The sequence below is a fragment of the Pogona vitticeps genome, chromosome 2 (assembly GCF_051106095.1).
Source record: "Pogona vitticeps strain Pit_001003342236 chromosome 2, PviZW2.1, whole genome shotgun sequence".
Taxonomy (NCBI): domain Eukaryota; kingdom Metazoa; phylum Chordata; class Lepidosauria; order Squamata; family Agamidae; genus Pogona; species Pogona vitticeps.
The window spans coordinates 283,777,630-283,800,134 of NC_135784.1; the positions used below are offsets into that span (position 1 = coordinate 283,777,630).

At 42.2% G+C, this 22,505-nt stretch overlaps 1 protein-coding gene across 4 annotated transcripts in view; it reads left to right on the forward strand.

Annotated features, from left to right (window-relative positions):
* ERCC8 (ERCC excision repair 8, CSA ubiquitin ligase complex subunit) overlaps positions 1–22,505 on the forward strand; it is a 50,931-nt gene that overhangs the window by 15,601 nt on the left and 12,825 nt on the right. For 3 of the 4 annotated variants that reach the window (XM_078384562.1, XM_020783743.3, XM_020783741.3), the window contains 6 exons: positions 1,794–1,917; positions 2,490–2,571; positions 5,051–5,119; positions 11,409–11,475; positions 13,056–13,159; positions 14,688–14,812. In XM_078384562.1, the coding sequence (XP_078240688.1) occupies positions 1,858–1,917; positions 2,490–2,571; positions 5,051–5,119; positions 11,409–11,475; positions 13,056–13,159; positions 14,688–14,812 (507 nt within the window). In that variant the 5' untranslated portion in view covers positions 1,794–1,857. The remainder of the gene's footprint in view (positions 1–1,793; positions 1,918–2,489; positions 2,572–5,050; positions 5,120–11,408; positions 11,476–13,055; positions 13,160–14,687; positions 14,813–22,505) is intronic. The other variant, XM_020783742.3, reaches the window with a different exon arrangement.

Genomic DNA, 22,505 nt, shown 5'->3' on the forward strand with positions numbered 1-22,505 from the left:
TGAATGTTTTCTACCTGTACTGTACCTGTGCCAACAGAAGCAGCAGGAAGTGGTTTACAGTTAAAAGATAAACATTAATAATTAATGCTTGAGCAATGCCTGCTGCTGTAACTTCTTATTTATTGGGAGGCAGAAAAAATATGTTGACATCCTGTAGATTAACAATAATACTGAACCCTTTGGCCATCTCAGAAGCTTCAGACAACTCCAGAGGCTCTAGAAATTGAAGTCCAAAACATCTGGAGACCCAATAATTAAGAACTACTGTGGAACATTCTAAAAAAAAAGCAAAGCGTGCTGCTTGTATACCGCCCCATAGTGCTTCAAGCACTGTCTGGGCAGTTTACACGTTAATTATGCAGGCTACACATTGCCGCCCCCCAGCAAGCTGGGTACTCATTTTACCAACCTCGGAAGGATAGAAGGCTGAGTCAACCTTGAGTCGCGACCTGGGATTGAACCCCAGGTCGTGAGCACAGTTTTGGCTGGAGTACAGCGGTTTAACCACTGCGCCATGAGGCGCACATTCTGTGGGTTTTATTTGTAGCAGAGCTGTGGAACTCTTATTAGCTCCTGGTTGTTTTATGTTCTGTCTGCTATTAAACCAAAGGAGAAGTTGTAGAACTACTGTAGAATGTTTTGCTTGGTGATTTGCTACCTGTGACACTCTAGACTAAGAATGGGAAAAACACTTCTCTCTGGATCAGCCATTCTTAATGGGGACCATATGGTCCCCTGGGAGGCCCTGTCACATTTGCAGAAAGGGCCACAGACTGGAAACAATTCTTCCCACATCACCTTATAATGTCCATTATGTGACTTATACAATCCTGATTCAGCCTGTACAGTGGTGCCCTGCATAGTGAGCGCCTCAGTTAACGACGAATCCACATAGCGATGAGTTTTTTTCAATTGCAAAAGCGATCGCATTGCGATGTTCTCAATGGCTAAAAATCACTTTGCAATGATCGGTAAGCGTTTCGCTTACTGATTTTCGCATAGCGATGTTTTGGGAACAGCTGATCCGTGGTTCCAAAATGGGCGCCGGGGAAAAATGGCCACCCGCAGCGTTTTCGCGCCCTTTACTCGCTTACCGGGCAGCGAAAATGGCGGCCGCATGGAGGATTTCCACATAGTGGTGAGTTTACAGCTCATAGGAACGCATTAAACGTGTTTTAATGCGTTCCTATGGGGTTTTTTGCCCCGCATAGCGACGAATCCGGATAGCGATGATTGTTTTGGAACGGATTATCGTCGCTATGCGGGGCACCACTGTATTTCTTATTGTGTTTATGGCTGGTGGGGGAGGTTGAGAATGGTGGCTCTAGATGAACATTTGTAATTCCCATCAGCTATAGGCATTATAGCCAGTGGAGAAGACTGTTGGAAGTTTCAGTTCAGCACATCTATAAAGTGATACGCTGCTCTCAATCACCTCCCATATTTGAGTTACCACTGAAGCAGGTTGTGGTGGTTGTGGAATAGTGTTACCACAGCCTTAGGATCCCTCCTTGGAGACCTTTTCTTTTTAGGCCCTTAAAGAGGTATGCACTTACAGATTATTAGTTTTACTGCATAGGTGTGTGTAGGCATCCTTCAGTCTCGAGAAACTATGGTAACGTGCTCTGAATAGAGCTCTTGGAACAGCATCTAGTGTGGCTGAGAAGGCCAATTCGAGAGTGGCAGTCCCTTCCACACTGATTATAATTCAGTGTGGAATATAATTTTACTGCACATAATTATGATAAATGCTCACCTATAGTCAACATAATCCTTCTGTTATTCCTTTGTAGAAGCCATCCTGATGTCCACAAATTCAGTGTCGAGACTGTTCAGTGGTACCCTCATGACACTGGCATGTTTACATCAAGCTCATTTGACAAAACACTGAAGATATGGGACACAAATACGTTACAAGTGAGTCAAATTTAGTAGTTGTTATTCACCTCACATGAAATTCTGGGCATTTTAACAGCTGAAGTGTTTGCTTTAAGGAAGTTATAGCATTCCAGCACACCCTTGGTTTTGCAAGGGGTTGGTGAGTATTTGCAGGATTGCTTGGGCAACAAGCATGGCAGGATCAAGCCTAACAGGCATCAGACTGTACGAATAGATGCCAAGATGGGTCCATACTGTGGGAAAGGAAACCTAGTAGGAAAGGGGAATTTTAAGGTCCATCGAGCCAATAAGTTGACTTGTTAATAGAGAGTGATGATACATAAGGCTCTGGGATTCCAAATGATAATTTCATTTGTTACCTTTTTAGATTTCCTACTGCTTTTTCTGTATGTTTTGTGGTTTTATATGCTTTAATACAGGTTACTCTCTTTGAAAAATTTCTATGCTTCCTTTGTAATACCTTCTACATATTCTGTTTTAGCAGGATGAGATAATATTTGCAAGAGAACTGTCATTTTAGTCCCCAAATTCTTGATATGATTTGGATTTCGGCCAGATACTTAACAGATGTATTGTCTTTCATTCTACAGTCTGTGGAAGTGTTTACGTTTGAGGGAACTGTGTACAGTCACCACATGTCTCCTATTGCTACCAGGCACTGCTTAATTGCAGGTTTGTATGCAATTGAAGACCCTTCTTTTGGAGATAATAATTATTTTAAAATGTCATCTTTTTGGGGGACCAGAGTAAACAGCTTATGTGTTCTCAAGGGTACATTACAATTGGATCTGTTGTTGGCATTCCTGCTTGGATATAATTAACATGACCTGAACATATTTGTGGTCAACTTCTGTGTAGCTTATAACCATTGGTCACTGCAAAACATTTGCATTTAAGCAAAGGATATCATAGGGCTACATATGTGGTACGGAAACAACAAATAGCCTTAAAGATTTTATTTTGCCAGAGTTTTCATAGACTATAGCCTACTTATTCACATGTATGTTCTTAATATTCCAAGGTTAATTTATGTCTTTTGCAGTGAGGGAATAAGCTCCACTGAAGACAGTAGGACATATTTCTGATTAACATCCGTAACACTGTGCTATTAGAGCATGCGTCCAGATGAAAGATGATGCCTAGATATTGTTATTATGCCTGCAACTATCCATTCTGTTTGGAAAGTGCAGGTAGTAAGCATCAAGTCTCTCCTGAATCCATTTGGGGGAAGCAAGTTAGCCGTCTTGGACTCCTCCTTCTCTCCACTTTCCAGATACCTCCTCTTTCCCCAGCATGCTTTTAAAGGGCTTCATAAAAGTCCATACACCACAAGTGTGGAACATCAGATTCTGGAGCCAGACTGGGTCCATCAGAGGTCTTGATCTCTCTTTCCCAAAATGCCATTGTGGGGAAATTCCCAGGGTTTTTTTGCATTTTCTCCTGTCTAAAACAATGAAATGCCTCCCCTAATGGTTAGTCATTGGTAGTAAGAGTTCAAAGCTAGAATATGCTACAATGTTTGACAACCATAGAATTTTATTTCTTGCAGTTGTAGATCATTGTGAAGTATGGCTGTATATATAACAAATCACATATGAGTAAAGTTGCATGAAATTTTAAACATTTTTAAAAAATACAGCTAAACATTATAAAAGTTTTAGAAAATAGCTGTTACCTACAGTTATGAAGCCATTCATCTAAAAGGCAAATGTTAACTGTTCCAAAGGCTTAGCATGTATTTGCAATGCATTTTGTGCAATTAAGTTACATCTAAGTTAGAACAACCCTAGTGGAGCTTTCGAGGTAAATGAAAAATTTAAGGAGTGGTGTTTTCATTGCCAACCCTCCCACCTGTGAGTTTCCATGACTGAGCAGGAATCTGAACCCAGGTCTCCTAAGTCCTACTCTGTCACTCTGGCCACTATACTACACTGGGTGTTAAGAGTAAAGGAAAATAAAATGCTCAGTTTGCTTGTAACAGGTAGCCTAACACTAAAACACATTGGAGTGTCTTTGTACTTTTTTCATTTTTTTCATCTTGTTTATCTTACTGGTGTTTTGGGGTCCATCCTTTTCCTCCACTCACCCCTGAAATGCCCCTTCCCCAGACTTCTCTGACATTAAATTTACCCTTCAGGCTGAAGAACATTCCTCACCCTTCCCCATGTGATTAAGCAAACAAAGAAACCATTAGTGATATAACATAGCTATTAAGTAAATATACAGTATATATTTCATGTTTCTTGTGGCATACACAATGTACTGTGTAAATATGATTTATTGATCTTCAGCAATCAGTATTTCAGATTCAGCAATATTAAAAAATAGAAATAATGTCCAAGGTCATGAGTGGCTCAGATGTATTAAATAGGCATGTAAGATTGGTTGCAAGCATGGAACAGAATTTATTTTATACAGTACATGGTTAACTTCTCTCTGTACATCCAAATGTTTCCTTTGTTCAGTGTATCTTTTGGTTAATTTATATGGAATACAGTGGTGCCTCGCTTAATGACGTTAATTTGTTCCAACGAAATTGCTGTAGAGGAAAAACGTAAAGCAAAATTAAAAAACCCATTGAAACACATTAAAACCCGGTTAATGCATTCCAGTGGGCTAAAAACTCACCGTACAGTGAAGATCCTCCATACAGCGGCCATTTTCGGTGCCTGTATAGCGAGGAATCCGTCCCTAAGCACAGCGGGGAGCCATTTTGAGCACCCGGTGGCCATTGTGAAAACCCGACGATCAGCTATTTTGATCGTCATAATGCGAAGAATTGGTTCCCAAAGCAGAGAACTGATCTTCGCAAAGCAAAAAAAATACCTATTTAGACCATCATTTTGCAATCACAATTGCGATCACAAAAACATCATCGTGAAGCGGATTCGTCATAATGCGGGGTAATCGTTAAGGGGGCATGACTGTATTTTTAAAACTCTTTTTTTCTTGGAAGATAGAAAATCTAATAATTAGCAAAACATTTTGGGAACGTAAGAATGTGTAATGTATCTTTTCGTGATGCACTTATTTAAAAGCCCCAGAGATGTAATAAAAATAGCAAAAGTTGTAACTTGTTTTATAGGCTATTAAAAATAATGATAATTTCAATGTGTCTCTTTGCCTTCATGAGTTTTTTTTTCTGTTACAGTTGGTACCAGAAACCCCAAAGTACAGCTTTGCGACTTGAAGTCTGGATCTTGCTCTCACATTTTGCAGGGTATTTCTTAGTCTAAAACATGAATGTTAGACAATAACTACATTGAATAAACTGTACTGTGTACAGAACTGTTTTGAACAATATGTTCTTTGTAAATAACATGGCAGAAGTGTTTTGTGGCAGTTTTCAAAACAGCAATGAGTAAGACCTCTTCCATATATTATTCTAGCATTGTATATTTTAAGAAATATAATTCTCTTTATGAAAAATATTGATGCTTACTGAAGCAACTATTTCTTTTTAAGTTTTATATTCTTAAAATATAAAATCACCAGTTTTCTAAGAAGATTCAAGAAAATTAGTTTTCTGAAGTCAGCATATTGTCTAAGTTTGCCTTCCCAAACTTGGTGCCCTCCCTGTTTGACACTAGTGACCATGTGCAGATGGCCATTTTTAACTCAGGGACTAATTGACCAGCTGGGAGAAGAGACAGAGCGCATAGAGATCCACACAGTACAGAAGTTAGCCAGGAGATGTGAGATGAGGGAGAAGACTGAAGTGGAGATATGGTGATAGAGAGAGGAAAAAGTGATGAATGGAGAGAGAGGAGAGGCCAGCTGACAACAAGAGAATAACAGGTAGAGGGAGGTGTGCTGGGAAGGAAACAAAATGTCAGCCATGGGATACTGATAGGGTGATCCATCACATGCATATCTTGGGCTCCCCTTTTCATTTGCAGAGCCAGGAGTCTGTCCCTGGTGGGAACTAGGAGGCCAAGCCCAAATCTAGCTGTCCTCACAGAGATGGTGAGCATAATGAAAGATAGCAACCCATGTCCACCAGGGAAACACAAAGGTCAGACTGCAATAGGTAAACTCATCTAATAGAGACTACTTGAATCCATGGAATTTATATAATAGTGCCGGCTCACTATTCAGCTGTTGATTGAGCACTGCTGTTCTAGCTGGGATTATGACTGTTTGTACTACGGCTAAAATAAAGAATCAGGAGGAGGCAAAAGGCTCCAAGACACTGTGGTAGCTAGTGATGTATTGATTGTAGTTCAACACCTCAGACAACACCAGTATGGGAGAGGTTATCCCACTGAGCTGTAACTAATCTAGTTTTTGAAACTAATGAAATAAGGTGCAGTATCACAGAATACATATAATGGGGAGGAGAGGTATGAAAGCTTTACAATATACACAGTTGGACATTTCATATGTAATGATTTCTATACCATGGGTAGGCTTTCAGTTTTCCTTTTCTGTCTCTTCTTCCTGTCGATACTATTCATAGCTTAAGCAAGCAAAAAAAAGGTGTTTCTTTACACTATTACTGTTATTAATATGTTGTATAAAATTGTAAACCATGGGTGTGCTCAGATGTATCATACTGTAGCATCTAAAATTTAGTGCATACTATGCCCTGTTGGAAGAGCTAAAAAAGCAAGCTACTATTCTCTGATATACTTTAAATAGTTGTTGTGGGTTTTTGGGCTCTTTGGCCATGTTCTGAAGGTTGTTCTTTCTAACGTTTCTCAAGTCTCTGTGGCCGACACCTTCAAAGGACAGGAGTAGTATTCTGTGCTCTGGTGCAGTTTGTTCAGGAGTTGAGTATTTATAGCTGTGGGATCAGCTTTTGTCCTTTTCAGGAGATGGGTGATTATGGTGATCAGTTGTCTTTGTTGTGGGTGTATTGTTGCGATAAAGAGGAGAGACTATCTGTCACTGTGATTGATGGGTGTCATTAGCTGCTCTTTTTTGTGTAGTGGTCACCGGTCCTTGTGGCTGGGTAGTGTTCGTTGACCTTTTGCAGGCTGTATTTTTCAGTGCTGGGAGCCAAGCTTTGTTGAGTTTTTAAGCTTCTTTTTGTTGAAGCTCTGCTGGTGTTTGTGGATTTCAATGGCTTCCCTGTACAGTCTAACATAATGATTGCTGGTGTTGTCCAGCATTTCAGTATTTTGAAATAGAATTTCATGTCCAGCTTGTTTTAGGGCATGTTCAGCTACTGCTGATTTTTCCGGTTGTTTTAGTCTGCAGTGTCTCTCATGTGCTTTGATTCTGGTGTGGATGCTTCATTTTGTGGTTCCAATATATACCTGGCCACAACTTTAAATACATCCCTGCTTCAGTGTCATATGAACTCTGAAAATGAGGAAACTTTTGATTCTTTGATGTATATCTGCAGCTTGTAGGTGACAACTCAGAACTCTGCCATTTCTTTTCACTGCATCAATAGATTAAATTATTCAAGGGGGAAAATAAGCATTTGTTTTAAAACACAAAGTTATGGCTGAATGAATACCCCATAAAAGGAAGAAATACAGACCACAGATCTATTCTCCCTCTTCACTCAGAATGTAGGCATATTGTTTCACTCATCATCATCATCATTCCATTCCATGGAAGCATGTCAATGGTGATGTGAAAAAAGTGAAGTAAAACACAGGCTTTGATATTGTCAGTATCTTCGGACTGCAGATTACAGAACTGTCCTATCCACAGTTACGTAATCGTTTGAAGTCCAAATGAATTGAACTCTGTATTTGGAAGAATGGAATCTTGTAGAGTTTAGTGAGCTTCATTCTTGGTAAGCAGATATACTTTCTTTTCAGAAAAACAAAAAGTGTTCACCTCTTGTTTCCTTGGGGTAGAAGGTAAGATACAAGGAAGGATACGTATCAGTGTGCCCATATTTTGAGCGAGAATACAAGGTTGCTTTGTAGTCTGACTTATTTGGTTTTAGAAAGGCATAGGTTCAAAGACAACTTTTTGCTTTAAATGGAATGAGATTCCCACCCACCTCTTTGGAGAATTTTTCTACTTTTAGAAAAACTGGAACACAGAGATATCAGTGTTGGAAATGAAAGACCAACTTTACTGAACAACAGTGTGAGCTGAGTTGTTTGGTTTGGTTTTGGTGGTACAAAGCACATTAATGTTCTCTAAGCTGTTAACAGCAATATAGTATCATGGACTAACCATACAAAGCAGTCAAAATCCTCTCAATAACTTCTGGATATACGAGGAAACCACACACAATCACAGAGGAAATGCTATTTGAGCATGTCTCTTAAAATCACACTTCCTGTATTCAACAAAATGATATTCATAAATTCTGTGCATCCCCCCATACTTTGCTCCTAGGAAGCATGTTTCAAAATCAGACATTGTCTATGTGATCAGGTTTGTCTTCTAAAGTAGGCAGTTCCCTTTTTTGTACATGAGTGACAACAGGAGATGGAATATCTTTAACCAAATATTTAGAATCTTGAGAAGGGGAGGGGTGTATTGCAACTTCAGTGGGTTTAACAGGACTATTAAATATTGGCAAATGGTTCCACATAGCATCAGAATCATTCTGTATAACAGTTTCTCTTAACGCAGCGCCATCCCAAATCTCTCCCGATCGGTTGGTTTCCTTAAAGGGGTGCTCCAAACCACGCAGATGGTCCCACAGCATAAGTGTCTTGCCCAGTCCCCTTCGCATTGGGTCATGCCAGTGGGAATAGGTTCCGGACACACCACCTTCTTCCCCCTTGGGTAGACATATATTGTCCATTCCCATGGGTCCAAATCTCCCAAATGCACTTCTATCCCTGCTGGAGCCCATCCCAGTATAGGTTTTCACCCTTCTCAAAACCTTTCTCCTCTCTCTTTGTTACATCAAAAACGTAAGGATTTTCCTTGCTCTTTTGTTCTTCTCTCTCTCTCTTCTTCACCTCTTCCTCCTCTACCACCGCCAAACTTGCTAACGTACCCCCACTCCTTTCTATTCCCGCCTTTTCCTCCCACTCCTCCATTACTAGCAGACCTACCATTGGTTGTTCTACTCCCACCCTTTTCTTTTCCTCTTTTTCCATTATCTTAACCTCCCCCAAAGTCATCTTTTGAACCATAGCCTGTACAGTATCCAGCATTTTGTTGTTTCCTTCCTCCTGAGACGATGGAGGGAACGGCTTACTCTCAGACTTAACCTCTGTAATCAATTTTTTCACAGACCATCAAAAATTAGTCCTAGTCAAGGGGCAGGTTGGTTTATTAAAAAGTCACAGTAGTCATATCTTAATTGTTTTTGTGCATAGTTCTCCCCAGAGGGGGGGAGACCACAGCTGTGATACAAGGATATCTGCAAGCTGGATCTGAAGGCCTTAGGAATGGACCTCAACAGATGGGAAACCTTGACATCTGAGCAGTCAGCCTGGAGGCAGGCAGTGCAGCATGGCCTCTCCCAATTTGAAGAGGCACTTGTTCAGCAGGCCAAGGCAAAGAGGCAGTCCCCAAACCAGCAAAATCAGGGAGCTGGACAGGGGACAGATTGTATTTGTCTTCAGTGTGGAAGGGATTGCCACTCTCAAATTGGCCTTCACAGCCACACTAGATGCTGTTCCAAGTCTTCTATAGAGAGCACGTTACCATAGTCTCTCGAGACTGAAGGATGCTTAACTAACACCTGGAGAAAAGGCATGAGAATTCAAAAGGCAGAATTGAGTTGAAAAATCCAGTCCTGCCTCTCAATATTTCCAAATGTTGCCAAAAAGGAAGATGCACAGTCTCTACTGTTCGTTTCTATGGAATATGGCTTGGAAACCTTCAATTGACCATAACTATTTAGTTGTTAGAGCCACTATATACTCATATATTCTCTCCCTTCTGGACCAGCAGTGTTTGGTTTCCAATCTTAATTATGTCATTTTATTTTTGATATTTATTTTATGGAGAATATCCATGTTAGTGGATGCCCATTGAGATCTAGTGGACGGAATGGTGGACTGGAACTCAGGAAGCCTGGGTTTGAGTCCCTACTCAGCCATGGGCACTCACTGGGGTGTGTGGAACTGGCAAAGCCACTCCTTAAATATCTCACTAACCTTGAAAGCCCTATTAGGGTCGCTATAACAATAAACTCATGTGAGTCTGTTGCAGCCAAAACAACAAAGAATCTTATGGCACCTTAAAGACTGATAGGTACATTTTGGTTTCAACTTTGTGTACTGCAGCACTTGGCATCTTATGAAACCTGCTGCAGTCTGTGCAAGCATATGCCAGATAAACCCTTTTAGTCCTTAAGGCGCCACAAGGATCTTTGTTTAAAAATATGTATCATATAAATAGCAAATGCCCTTAGAACAGTTTCCTAACAATGGCCGTTTAATACAATAACCACCAAAACAAATGCCTGCAGATTCCAGTAGTGAAACAGTAAAATATTAATTACTGGTAGCTTCCAGTATTGAAATGTTAAAATATTAATTTGTTAAAAGCCAGCAACAAAACGTATAATAAGAGGAAAACATTAAGGGTTTGCATTTAGAAGTGAGAAGCTGTAGGGAGTCTCACTCTGCTTCACCTCATGTGTTCATTACGTATTTGAGCAAAATAGTTACACCCCTGGGATTGCATAGTTTTCTGATTTACCCCCCAAAATATTTTATGTCAGATATCTATTCTGTGGAATGCCTTTAGCTCCCATATAACTCAAGTTACTTATTTTGTCGGACGCTGAAAAATCATTTGTATGATTTCTACCCTGACAAGATGACATTTTGCTGCTTTTTAAATGACAAGCACTGTCACTTAATGGCCCTTCTTTTAAAGATACCTTCCTCTTAAAATGTCTGTACAAAAATGTACAGAGTAAGGTATGCAAGAGAAGAACATTCACAAAAGATAAGGGAATTGAGGAACTGATCCTAGATTGTTTTCTGCTAATGTCTGTGGAACAAAAATAGTTTTAAGCGGTTGATGGATTGTGTTTACTTTGGAATATTTATGAGGGATTCATTGGAATATTATTAAAACTACAGTACTATTGAGTAACTTACTTTAAAATTAAAAGATCTTACATTCATCACTATATGAATATTATAACAAATGGCATTAGTAATCTAACAGTCCATTTAATGTGAGGTGGGGAACTTGTCATCTGCCAGGACTTGTGTCTGGTTTTCTTATTAAAATATCACAATTTTTCATGGCGGTGTAGCGCCTGAACAGAGTGGAACCCCACAGGGTTCATCAGGGGCCCATTTCTTCCCCTGTCCCTGGAGTACATGCATGGATATGTGGATAAGTACAGCATGGCAATCCAAAAAATGGAAGACATCCCCTTTATTCTTATCCAAACATTTCCTGCTCCACTTAGTGACCTAGGAGGGGGGATTCCCTGTGGAAACAAAGTTGTATGCTCAGGTCTTTCATTTGTCAAAATACTCTCCTGGTTCACTGTAGAGACACTGAGAGATGACTGGGGCTCTGTTATAGCCCCTTGTGGGGAAGAGATGCTAAAATTGTTGGCAAATAATTAATCACTTGCAATATATAAGAATTTTTATTTCATATTTTAGGTCACAAACAGGAAGTTCTAGCTGTTTCTTGGTCACCCCGTTATGAATATATTTTAGCAACTGCAAGGTAAACAATAAAGAACCAAGAGAAAATACCAACTGATTTTTTTTAATGGCACATTTCTTTGTAATTATATTCTTAAGTAGTAGTATGGGGAGTTTCTCTTAGCTTATGTTTGGTGTGTCTTTGCAACAGAATGTCAAACAAGGTAAGTTTTTGTTTGAATGGGAAGTGCAAAATTTATACAGTCACAAGGCAAAAATATGAGATAATTAAATGTTCAGGTTGTTATAAAAATGCCCACTAGGCTGTAAATTTAGTGGATTAAAATATGATCACTTAGTAATTATGGTAAGGGAATGGATTATGAATATAATTCAAAATTATCTTTTGAGATAAATATGTTATTGAATGTTCGTACTTACAAAATAGACATAGACCGTGCATGAACATGGGACCAAAGTTAGTATTTTTCAATAGAAGCTTCATTAGTACTATCCCAAGAGGATAAAATATGTTGATTTCACAATCCAGCTTAATTTCTGTCATTAATCACTATGTACTGTGTAGATTTTTCATAAAACTGATTTGTGTGTAGCTAAATAAATTGTTAGCATGCTGTTATATAATTAGACATTGGATTAACATGTGTGCCATTAGAAGGAGTAAGGCCAATGCTTACAAATAAAAAAACCCTTTGTGCAAAATCTGCCTGTCAACTACCTTGATGGTTTGTTTCTAGGCAGCAGGTAAAAAGAGGGCTTATTTGCTTAGGCAGAGGGACAGTTGTAAGGCAACAGGAAAAAAGGAAGACTAAATATAAGATGGATTGATTCAGTGAAGAAAGCCATAGCTTTGAGTTTGCTGAACCTGAGGAGCGCTGTTGATTATAGGAATTCTGGAGGACCCTAATCCATAGGACCACCATTAGTTAGTAGCCACTTGGTTGGACCTAACAGCAATAGAGGATTTATTTTATTTCATTTCTTGCTGTTGTCATTACTGCTATTACTATTTTCCAATTTAACTTGTTCTTATGCTTTTTTAAAAGTTGATGGGCGCAGTTTCCTGGGTTTTAATAATGGTTGTTTCATTTGTATGTTTACTTTTTTAAAGCCGCCTAGAGTGGTCGTAACTGACCAGATAGGAGGGATATAAATAGAATAAATAAATAAATAAAATTTAAAAATTATTGTTACGTCACCTTGAGGACTAAGATGGGATTATGAAATTGATAAGGCCTTCTTATAGAAAGTAATTCTTGTTACTGCCGAAAGTAGAGAGAGATTTGCATGCATCCACACGCATGTTCCATTTTCCCTGTTAAGACTGAAATGCATCACACAGGTGCTCAGAATTGGCCGATAACATGTGAGAACTTTGAGAAGCCTTCATTACACATAGGCTTGTCAGAAACTCTCTTCACATTTATGAAAAACAGTAATTTGTTCAACTAAAAATAAGTGAATAAAGAAGCCTAATTGTCATATATGCATTGAGAAAAGACAATTTAACCACACTCAGATTGGCAGAAAAATTCTGAAACAAATTAAGTACATCAATTTGTCCTTGTAAGGGAGTGATGTGTTGAAACAATCTCCTGCCTATGTATTAATAATATGTTGTCTTTGTTATTTTCTTTTTAGTGCCGATAGTAGAGTCAAATTATGGGATGTTAGGAGAGCCTCAGCTTGTTTGCTTACTCTTGACCAACATAATGGAGAAAAATCAAAAGCATCTTCTGAAGCAGGTAACTGGTTTACTTAGACAAATCATCTTATATCATTGTGATAGGATTAGTGGCAAATATTTTCATATCAAAGGGAAACTTTATTACCCAGCCCAGAATAAATCAACAATCAGAATTGTGTTAACAGTGGAACAACAGCTTATGAAAGGCATCATATCCCTTAGCCTAATTTCATGTGTCCTTCCACCTCATTTGGAAAACATTCTGCACATGTTCAATTAAAATTTCTGTCAAAAGTATTTTAACCCCTTTTCTCAATGCAGATTGTGGAAATGGGGAGAAAACATGGAGTAAGAGGGAGGTGAGAAAGCATGGTTCACCATTACAGATCAGTATGAATCAAGCTTTTGTGGTTAAGCCCTGTTTGGCGCATAGCCTGCACAGTGTTCTGCGGGCACCATGCCTTCCGCCCCTCACCTCCTTTGCTCATTCACTCACTCAATGAGTTGCAGCACATGTCCCTCCCCTACCGCCTCTGGAAGCCAGCCACTCACCTGCAGCAGCACATGCCTCTCTCCTCCACCTTCTCTGACAGCCGCCCACTGAGACGAGGTGAGGCAGGGAAGCCTCTGAATGGGCAGCCGCCAGAGGAGACGGAGGAGGGTGCCGGTGAGTTGCTGGCCACTGGAGGTGGTTTGCTGCCACCTGTGAGTGGGCAAATATGGAAGGGAGGGAAGTGTATCCATGGAACACCTATGGAGGCACCGTGTCAAAATGGCCATGGTTTGTGCCCATCTCTCTTCACCACTTTTGGCACTAACTCAACTAATCACTTTGACAGATTATATATAAAGAAGATTGTGTCACTTTTGACAGAACACATAGTTAGAAAAGCAATTGCAAACAACAGATGATGCTGATGGTACAAGAATACTTCCATTTCAGGTTACAAATACTGTGCATTGTTCTTATTGCCATATCATTAAAAGGATATTATAGATCTCAAATAGATGTTAGAAATGATAACTATAATGGAATCGTTTGTCTTGTAAATAAAGAAACAAAGAGAAAAATTCCATGTAATGGGAGAAATTCTAGGAATTGATATATTATTTGTGATGTGGAAAAAATGAAAGGGGGGGATCAGCCTTTTCCATAATTCTGAAACCCAGTATTATTGAATGAAGCAGAATGGTGAGAGTTTCCATATAGGCTATATAAAAGTCCTGGTTAACTGCACACTATGTGATTTTTATATATTCCGGCAAGAATTAAAAACTTGTGTAGAAATTCATGTCATGTAATTCAGATATTCATTTGCTGGCCTAGAGACTAGAGTCATCTTCCATAGCACTGCATTTAAGTCTTTGGTCATAGCCTTGTCATCACTTCTTGGCTTCTTAATGCTGAGATCAAGTGTGAGGTCATAGCCTTGTCAACACACATTGCTATACAAATGGGTAGAGGTTTCTGTCATCCCTTCTCCCAGGACTGCAGTTTTGCACAATATACGAATGAAATGTTGCTATATTGAGTTTAGCAGTATTGAACTCTTTATGAACTAGAGTTGTTTGTATTTTCTTGACAGTAAATACTGCCCATAATGGAAGAGTTAATGGCTTATGCTTTACAAATGATGGTCTTCACCTTCTGACCATTGGTACAGATGATCGCATGAGACTCTGGAACAGTTCTAGTGGAGAGAACACATTGGTAAGATGACGATTTTGATGCTTCATTTGCATGTGGAACATACACATATGTACTATTTCTTCTTTGTTGTGGCCTATGGCCAGTGCAGAATAAAATTCAGATTGAAAACTGCTGAGGTAATGCTTATAAGTTATTAGATTGCTGAATTTATACTTGCAAAACATGTCTTAAACTGATTACCCACTATCCTTTATGTCATTGTGCCAGCAGCTGCATATATTCAGAGTTAGCACATGGATGGTTTTGAGACAGTGGATTTTGGTTGAAGGCAACCTCCTTAGATTCATGGTTCTCCTGTAAAGTCAACATCTTTCTGAAGGCAGCATTTTGAGACCTCACCTTTGTCCCTCCTTTCGAAACTTGTCAGGCAGTTAATTTCTAGTTCATACAGGAAGATTTAAATAGCATTGATGTTACAGAGCTAATTATTTTAATATAATGTAATAACTGATATAAAGGTGACTTTGTATTGAAGCCTTATTATTATAGAATGCTTTACGAGATCATAAAAGCTTAAACTGTGTGCAGAGAATATAGGAACGAGGATGTGGGGAAGTAAATAGGGAAGGAACAGAGGAAATACTATGTTTGTTTTTGATGATGGTTTGTTATTGAAACAAATTAATTAATTTTCCAAGAAGCCTATGTCGTAAATCCAGCAGAGAATTAGACATACTTGAGTTCATGCAATTCAGTGTACTTAAACAGGAGTAATTCTTTATGTAATTTGGTACATACTGTTTTAATTTAAGAAATGCAACACCCATCTCATGCTATAAGAGTCTCCCTCTGCAGTCCCTTCTGAATATTTACCGTATTTTTCGCTCCATAAGACGCACCTCTCCATAAGACGCACGAAATTTTTAGGAGAAGAAAACAGGAAAAAAATCTGTTTTCTTCTCCTAAAAATTGGTGAGCCTTATGGAGAGGTCCGTCTTATGGAACGCAACCTAGGACCCTTTGGAGGCTCACCCAGACCCCCCCCCCCCGAAGGCCAGAGGGGGCAAAATCACCACCTTCTGGGGCTCTTTTGAGGTTTGGAAAGCTTCAGAAGAGCCCCCAGAAGGTGGCAATTTCGCCCCCTCTAGCCTGGTGGGGGGGCAGGGTGAGCCTCCAAAGGGTCCTAGAGTGTGTTCCAGGACCCTTTAGAGACTCACCCTGCCCCCCCCCCGGGGTCAGAGGGGCCAAAATCGCCACCTTCTGGGGCTCTTTTGAGGCTTGGAAAGCTTCAGAAGAGCCCCAGAAGGTGGCAATTTCGCCCCCTCTAGCCCGGTGGGGGGGCAGGGTGAGCCTCCAAAGGGTCCTAGAGTGTGTTCCAGGACCCTTTAGAGACTCACCCTGCCCCCCCGGGGTCAGAGGGGGCAAAATCACCACCTTCTGGGGCTCTTTTAAGGCTTGGGAAGCTTCAAAAGAGCCCTAGAAGGTGGCGATTTCACCCACGCTGGCCCCGTGGGGGGTGGGAGTAGCGTGGCAAGGGTCCGAGGGAGCTTTCCAGACCCTTGCCACGATACCCCCCCACAGGGCGAGCGCGGGCGAAATAGCGACCTTTCAGGACCTTTTGAGAGGTTTTCAAGCCTCTCGAAAGGTCCTGGGAGCTGGCGATTTCGCCTGTGCTGGCCCCGTGGGGGGGTGGGGGTTGTTACATACAGCACTGATGTTACCTGTCTGTCATGGGTTTGGAGGGAAAGTTCCATCCTATGGGGAGTGGAAGGCGGGACATCAGGAGGAGGGGCTGTACTGTATATATATGTGGAGTTTGTGTGGAGAAGTTAGGAGAGCTGAAGAAGAAGCTGGAGAAGCTGAGAGAAGAAGCTTGAGTGGGAGTCTGTGTGTCAGACAGGGTACTACTGTGTGTCAGTCAGTACCAACCTGATAGGTTCAGGTGTCTGTATGGTTAGCCAGAACTGATAGGTTCAGGGTCTGTGCTTCAAGTTAAGTGTTCTGTGTGAACCAAACTGTGTGTATGTATGATTGAGACTAAGCCACGTTACTGTATCCTATTCACTTAATCATTTTATTTTCCCTGTGTGTTGTTTAAATAAACCTTGTTCTTTTATTTGTTAAAAATCCATCCCTGGTCTGTGTGACTTCTTAAAGGGAATGGTTGGTGGCAGCTTAGTGAAACTGTGGCATATCCCAGTAGGTCTGGGTTTGTCACATTGATTGGTGTCCAGCGTGTGGGATACGACTGGTCCAGTTGTCCAGTGGTACAGCAAAGCCTTGGCAAGTGTGCCCAGAGCAAGGGGGGTCTAGTCAGGGACAATCTGGCGCGTAGGTAATCTTCTAGGTGTACCTCACGGGGAGGTGCGCTAGTGGAAGAACGTGCCAACTGGGGACTAGATTAGGGAGCTCTGAGGCAGCCTGTTTTGGCGGGAAAAAAGCTGAGGCAAAACTGTGTAGTAGCAGTGATCTAGCCTGCCTGCTGAGAGGCCTAGCAGAGGGGGGTAGACTCTGGCTCGCAACTGTTGCAAGTTAGTGCTGAAGAACAGCAGTAATCTATAGAAAGCTGGTTCTGAGGCAAAAGAAAAAAAAAGTGGTCGCTTTATTTTGAGGCTTGACTTTTGAAAGCAGCCTGTTCTGGGGGGGGGATTATGCCCTTGACTCGAAGCCAAATGGCAGAAATGGGTGAAGTGAAAGACCCCCAGGTTGACCAAGGTTCTGAGGATGAATTTGGCTCAGTGCAGGGTGACAGCACGGGAGAACAGAACCCAGAACTCAGGAAAATGCTCATAGCCCAACAGCATGAACTGAGGATGAGGCAATTTGAAGTGGAGGAAAGATTAGAGAGAGAAAAAATGGAGGAAAGGGAAAGAGAGAAACAAAGGCAATTTGAATTAGAGAGAGAGAGAATGGAAAGAGCAGAAAGATTGGAGAGAGAGAAAATGGCGTTTGAGTTGAGAAAATTGGAACTGATGAATCAGAACAATAATAACAATAGGGATTCTGAGGGAGGCCAATTGTCTAAAGCTGACCTGAAGAAATTCCCTGTGTACCACAAGGGAGATTGTCCTGAGGTGTTCTTTTCCCTAGTGGAAAGAGCGTTTGTGGACTTCTCAGTAAGGGAAACTGAGAAGATGACCATCATGCGATCTTTAATCAGTGGCAGCCTTGCAGAAGTCTATGCAGAGATGCCAGAGGAACTGATGAAAGATTTTGCAGAGTTTAAAAAACTGGTGTTTGCCAGACATGGGATAAATGCGGAACAGCTGAGGCAAAGATTCAGGTCAATCACCAAGAAACCAGAGCAGACTTTTACCCAAGTGGGGGCCCAGTTGGTGAGGCTGCTAGAGAAATGGCTATCTCAGGAGGGGACAGAGACCTTTCAGCAGCTCAAAGACTTGATAGCGCTGGAACAGTTCTATTCAGTCCTGCATGGGGAACTGAAATTCCAGGTGAGGGAAAGGAAACCGAAATCTGTGGCAGAAGCGGCCGAGATCGCAGATTTTATTTATCAAATCAGAAAGCCCTTAGGTGCTGAGTGGAAATCTGTAGATAAACCCAGAGAAACCTACAGCAAGTACTCTCAGGGACCAGGGAAAAGCCAGCAAGGGGGAGGGGCCCATGGTGAAGGGAAGCCCTCAGACATGAAACCAAGACCTCAGATTTTGGAGGGAAAACCAAAACAAGATGAGAAAGACTCAAAATATAGCAGAAAATGTTATTTCTGTCAGGGAAAGGGCCATCTAATCTCAGAGTGTGAGAAATTAAAGCAGCTAAAAGGAATTGTGCCTCAGGATTTGAGTGGAACCAAGCCAAAAGCTGTGTTCTGTGTCCAGAAAGAGCAAAGCTCCTTGTCATTGAGGGAGCCTGTTGCCATGGCTACTCAATCTGGAACAGTTACATCTGCTGATCAGGCTGAGGAAAATGGTCCTCTTGTGGAGGTCAAGCGCTGCTTGCTCGTGAGAACAGATTCTCAGTTGTTTGAAACAGCAGGGGTGGACGTGGGAATACTTGACCATCAGTATCGGGGGCTGAGGGACACTTGTTCCCAGGTGACCCTGTGCCATCCAGATATTATTCCTAGGGAATATATAATCCCAAATGAGAGCATGAAGGTGGCAGGGATTGAGGGGCAGGTGATCTCACTGCCAGTAGCGGAGGTACCTGTGAACTTTCAAGGCTGGAGGGGAGTTTGGCGGCTAGCGATTTCATCGACTCTGCCAGCAGCCGTGCTCGTGGGAAATGACCTGGCTGAACATGTGAAACGGGTGCTAGTGATTACACGTTCACAAGCCACCACGGGGACAGTTCAGGGGGGTAATGATGAGCCAGAGACGGAAGCAGAGGGGAGTTCAGAAGCTGTGGTGGAAACCTTAACCACAGACAGCCGATTTGGCCAAGAGCAAAAGGCAGACGCCACTCTCCAAAAGTGTTTTGAACAGGTGACTGACGCCCAGCTAACACCTGAAACCCCAGTGAGATTTCTAGAGAAAAAGGGGATTTTGTATAGAGAGACCCTGAGGAATATCTCAAAAGGGGGAGATGGGATCCGAAGTCAGCTAGTGGTACCTGAAAAGTATCGCCCCATGATCTTACAAAGGGGGCACTCTGACATGTTTGCTGCGCACTTAGGGGTGAATAAAACACAGCAGAGAATCACACAGAATTTTTACTGGCCTGACATAGGGAAGCAGATCAGGGAGTTCTGTAAAAAATGTGATGTGTGTCAGCGGCAGGGGAATAATCGCGACAGGACCAAAGCAAAGTTGTGCCCTTTGCCTGTGATTGACACTCCGTTCAAATGCATAGGGGTGGATATTGTGGGACCTTTGCCCAAGGCCACAAAGAGGGGGAACAGGTTCATTCTCACCATTGTGGACCATGCCACGAGGTACCCTGAAGCCATACCCTTGACTAACATTGAAACTAACACAGTGGCAGATGCCTTGGTGGGGTATATGTCCAGGATGGGATTTGCCTCAGAAATAATCACAGATTTGGGCACATCGTTCACATCGAAGCTCATGAAACGCATATGGCAAATCTGTGGAATTAAGCACAAGGAAACCACTGCCTATCACCCTGAAAGTAATGGGTTAACTGAGAAGTTCAATGGGACTCTAATGCGCATGATTAGGGCTTACTTGGCAGAGAATCCAAACAATTGGGACCAGAAGCTGCAATCCCTTTTGTTTGCTTATCGATCAGTGCCACAAGCCAGTACCGGGTTCAGTCCGTTTGAACTTTTATTTGGGAGAAGGGTGAAAGGGCCCCTTGATTTGATCAAACAAAATTGGGAGCAGATCACCCAGGATGACCCACAGGACGTTGTGACATACATAGACTCTTTAAGGAATGACCTAAAGAGAAACCTAGAGCTAGCAGCAGAGACCCTGCAAGCTCAGAAGGTCAGAAAGAAAGCTTGGGATGACCAGAACGCCAGGGAGAGGCACTTTAACCCAGGGGAGGAAGTGCTTTGGCCTAGGCTCTGCAAAGAGAACAAACTGCAGCTGGGTAGCCCAGAAATAAAAGACTTGGGTCACATAGTAGGGGGAGGAGTGATAAAACCCCTAGAGGCCAAGATAGAAACAGTTCGTGATTGGCCCAGACCCAACACCAGGAAAAAAGTCAAATCATTTCTTGGGTTGGTGGGCTACTACAGAAAGTTCATCCCGAGGTTTAGCGAGATTGCGGCTCCGCTGACCGATCTGACGAGGAAGAAGACTGATAACCGCATCCCGTGGACCAGCGACTGTGAGGAGGCGTTCCAGAGGTTGAAGCAGGCGCTCATCAACTATCCAGTGCTGCGTGCTCCAGACCTCGACCGGGAGTTCATCATCTACACCGATGCGTCTAACAGCGGGGTAGGAGCAGTTCTTTGCCAGGAGGATGAGAATGGTGACCAACATCCAGTGTCCTACCTGAGTAGGAAACTCCAGAAAGGTGAGAGACATTTGGCAACCGTGGAAAAGGAGTGCCTGGCCATAGTCTACGCGATCCAGAAGGCCAAGCCTTACATCTGGGGAAGACATTTTATTCTGTGCACTGACCATTCACCATTGCAATGGTTAAAGACAATGAAAACCCACAATAGTAAACTTATGAGGTGGGCTTTAAATCTGCAAGACTATGACTTTGAAGTGAAGGTGGTCAGAGGGTCAGTGAACTGTGTTGCTGACGCCTTGTCAAGAAGACCTGAAGAATGAAGACGGCGAAAGAAACATGGACTATGTATATATTTTGATGACAAAAAGTCAAATGTGTCTGTTTATTAAACATGTTGGTTTGTATGAATAAAGGTAACTTGATGTATTGTTAATGGTAAATGTTTAAATGCCTAATAGAGTGTAAGTATAAGTTAGTATGGTATTGTATGTTATTATATAACTGTTTTTGTTTGTTTTGGGTCCAGGTTGTTTTTTGGTGAAAAGCACCTTAGCTTTCCCCCTACAAAACAACTTATAAAGAGGGGAGGTGTTACATACAGCACTGATGTTACCTGTCTGTCATGGGTTTGGAGGGAAAGTTCCATCCTATGGGGAGTGGAAGGCGGGACATCAGGAGGAGGGGCTGTACTGTATATATATGTGGAGTTTGTGTGGAGAAGTTAGGAGAGCTGAAGAAGAAGCTGGAGAAGCTGAGAGAAGAAGCTTGAGTGGGAGTCTGTGTGTCAGACAGGGTACTACTGTGTGTCAGTCAGTACCAACCTGATAGGTTCAGGTGTCTGTATGGTTAGCCAGAACTGATAGGTTCAGGGTCTGTGCTTCAAGTTAAGTGTTCTGTGTGAACCAAACTGTGTGTATGTATGATTGAGACTAAGCCACGTTACTGTATCCTATTCACTTAATCGTTTTATTTTCCCTGTGTGTTGTTTAAATAAACCTTGTTCTTTTATTTGTTAAAAATCCATCCCTGGTCTGTGTGACTTCTTAAAGGGAATGGTTGGTGGCAGCTTAGTGAAACTGTGGCATATCCCAGTAGGTCTGGGTTTGTCACATTGATAGTGTGGCAAAGGTCCGAGGGGGCCTTCCAGACCCTTGCCACGCTACCCCCACCCCCCCACGGGGCGAGCGCGGGCGAAATAGCGACCTTCCAGGGGGCAGGGTGAGTCTCTAAAGGGTCCTGGAACACACTCTAGGATCCTTTAGAGACTCACCCTGCCCCCCCCCCCTGGGGTCAGAGGGGGCAAAATCACCACCTTCTGGGGCTCTTTTAAGGCTTGGGAAGCTTCAAAAGAGCCCTAGAAGGTGGCGATTTCACCCACGCTGGCCCCGTGGGGGGTGGGGGTAGCGTGGCAAGGGTCCGAGGGAGCTTTCCAGACCCTTGCCACGATACCCCCCCCCACGGGGCGAGCTCGGGCGAAATAGCGACCTTTCAGGACCTTTTGAGAGGTTTTCAAGCCTCTCAAAAGGTCCTGGGAGCCGGCGATTTCGCCTGCGCTGGCCCCGTGGGGGGAGGGGGAGCATCGCAAGGGTCCTGGAAGGCTCCCTCGGACCCTTGCGACGCTTCCCCCCACGGGGTCAGTGGGGGCGAAGTCACCACCTTCGCTCCATAAGACGCACAGACTTTCTACCCCCCTTTTGGAGGGGAAAAAGTGTGTCTTATGGAGCAAAAAATACGGTACCTCAGAGCTGCATGAATTTCCAGAAAGAGGTACTGAAGATGGGACAAATTTTATAGATGTGGTGTTGGAATGGATTAAGACAGTGGCATCAGATTTGATTTGGGTTCAAGAAGACTTGGATAGATTGCA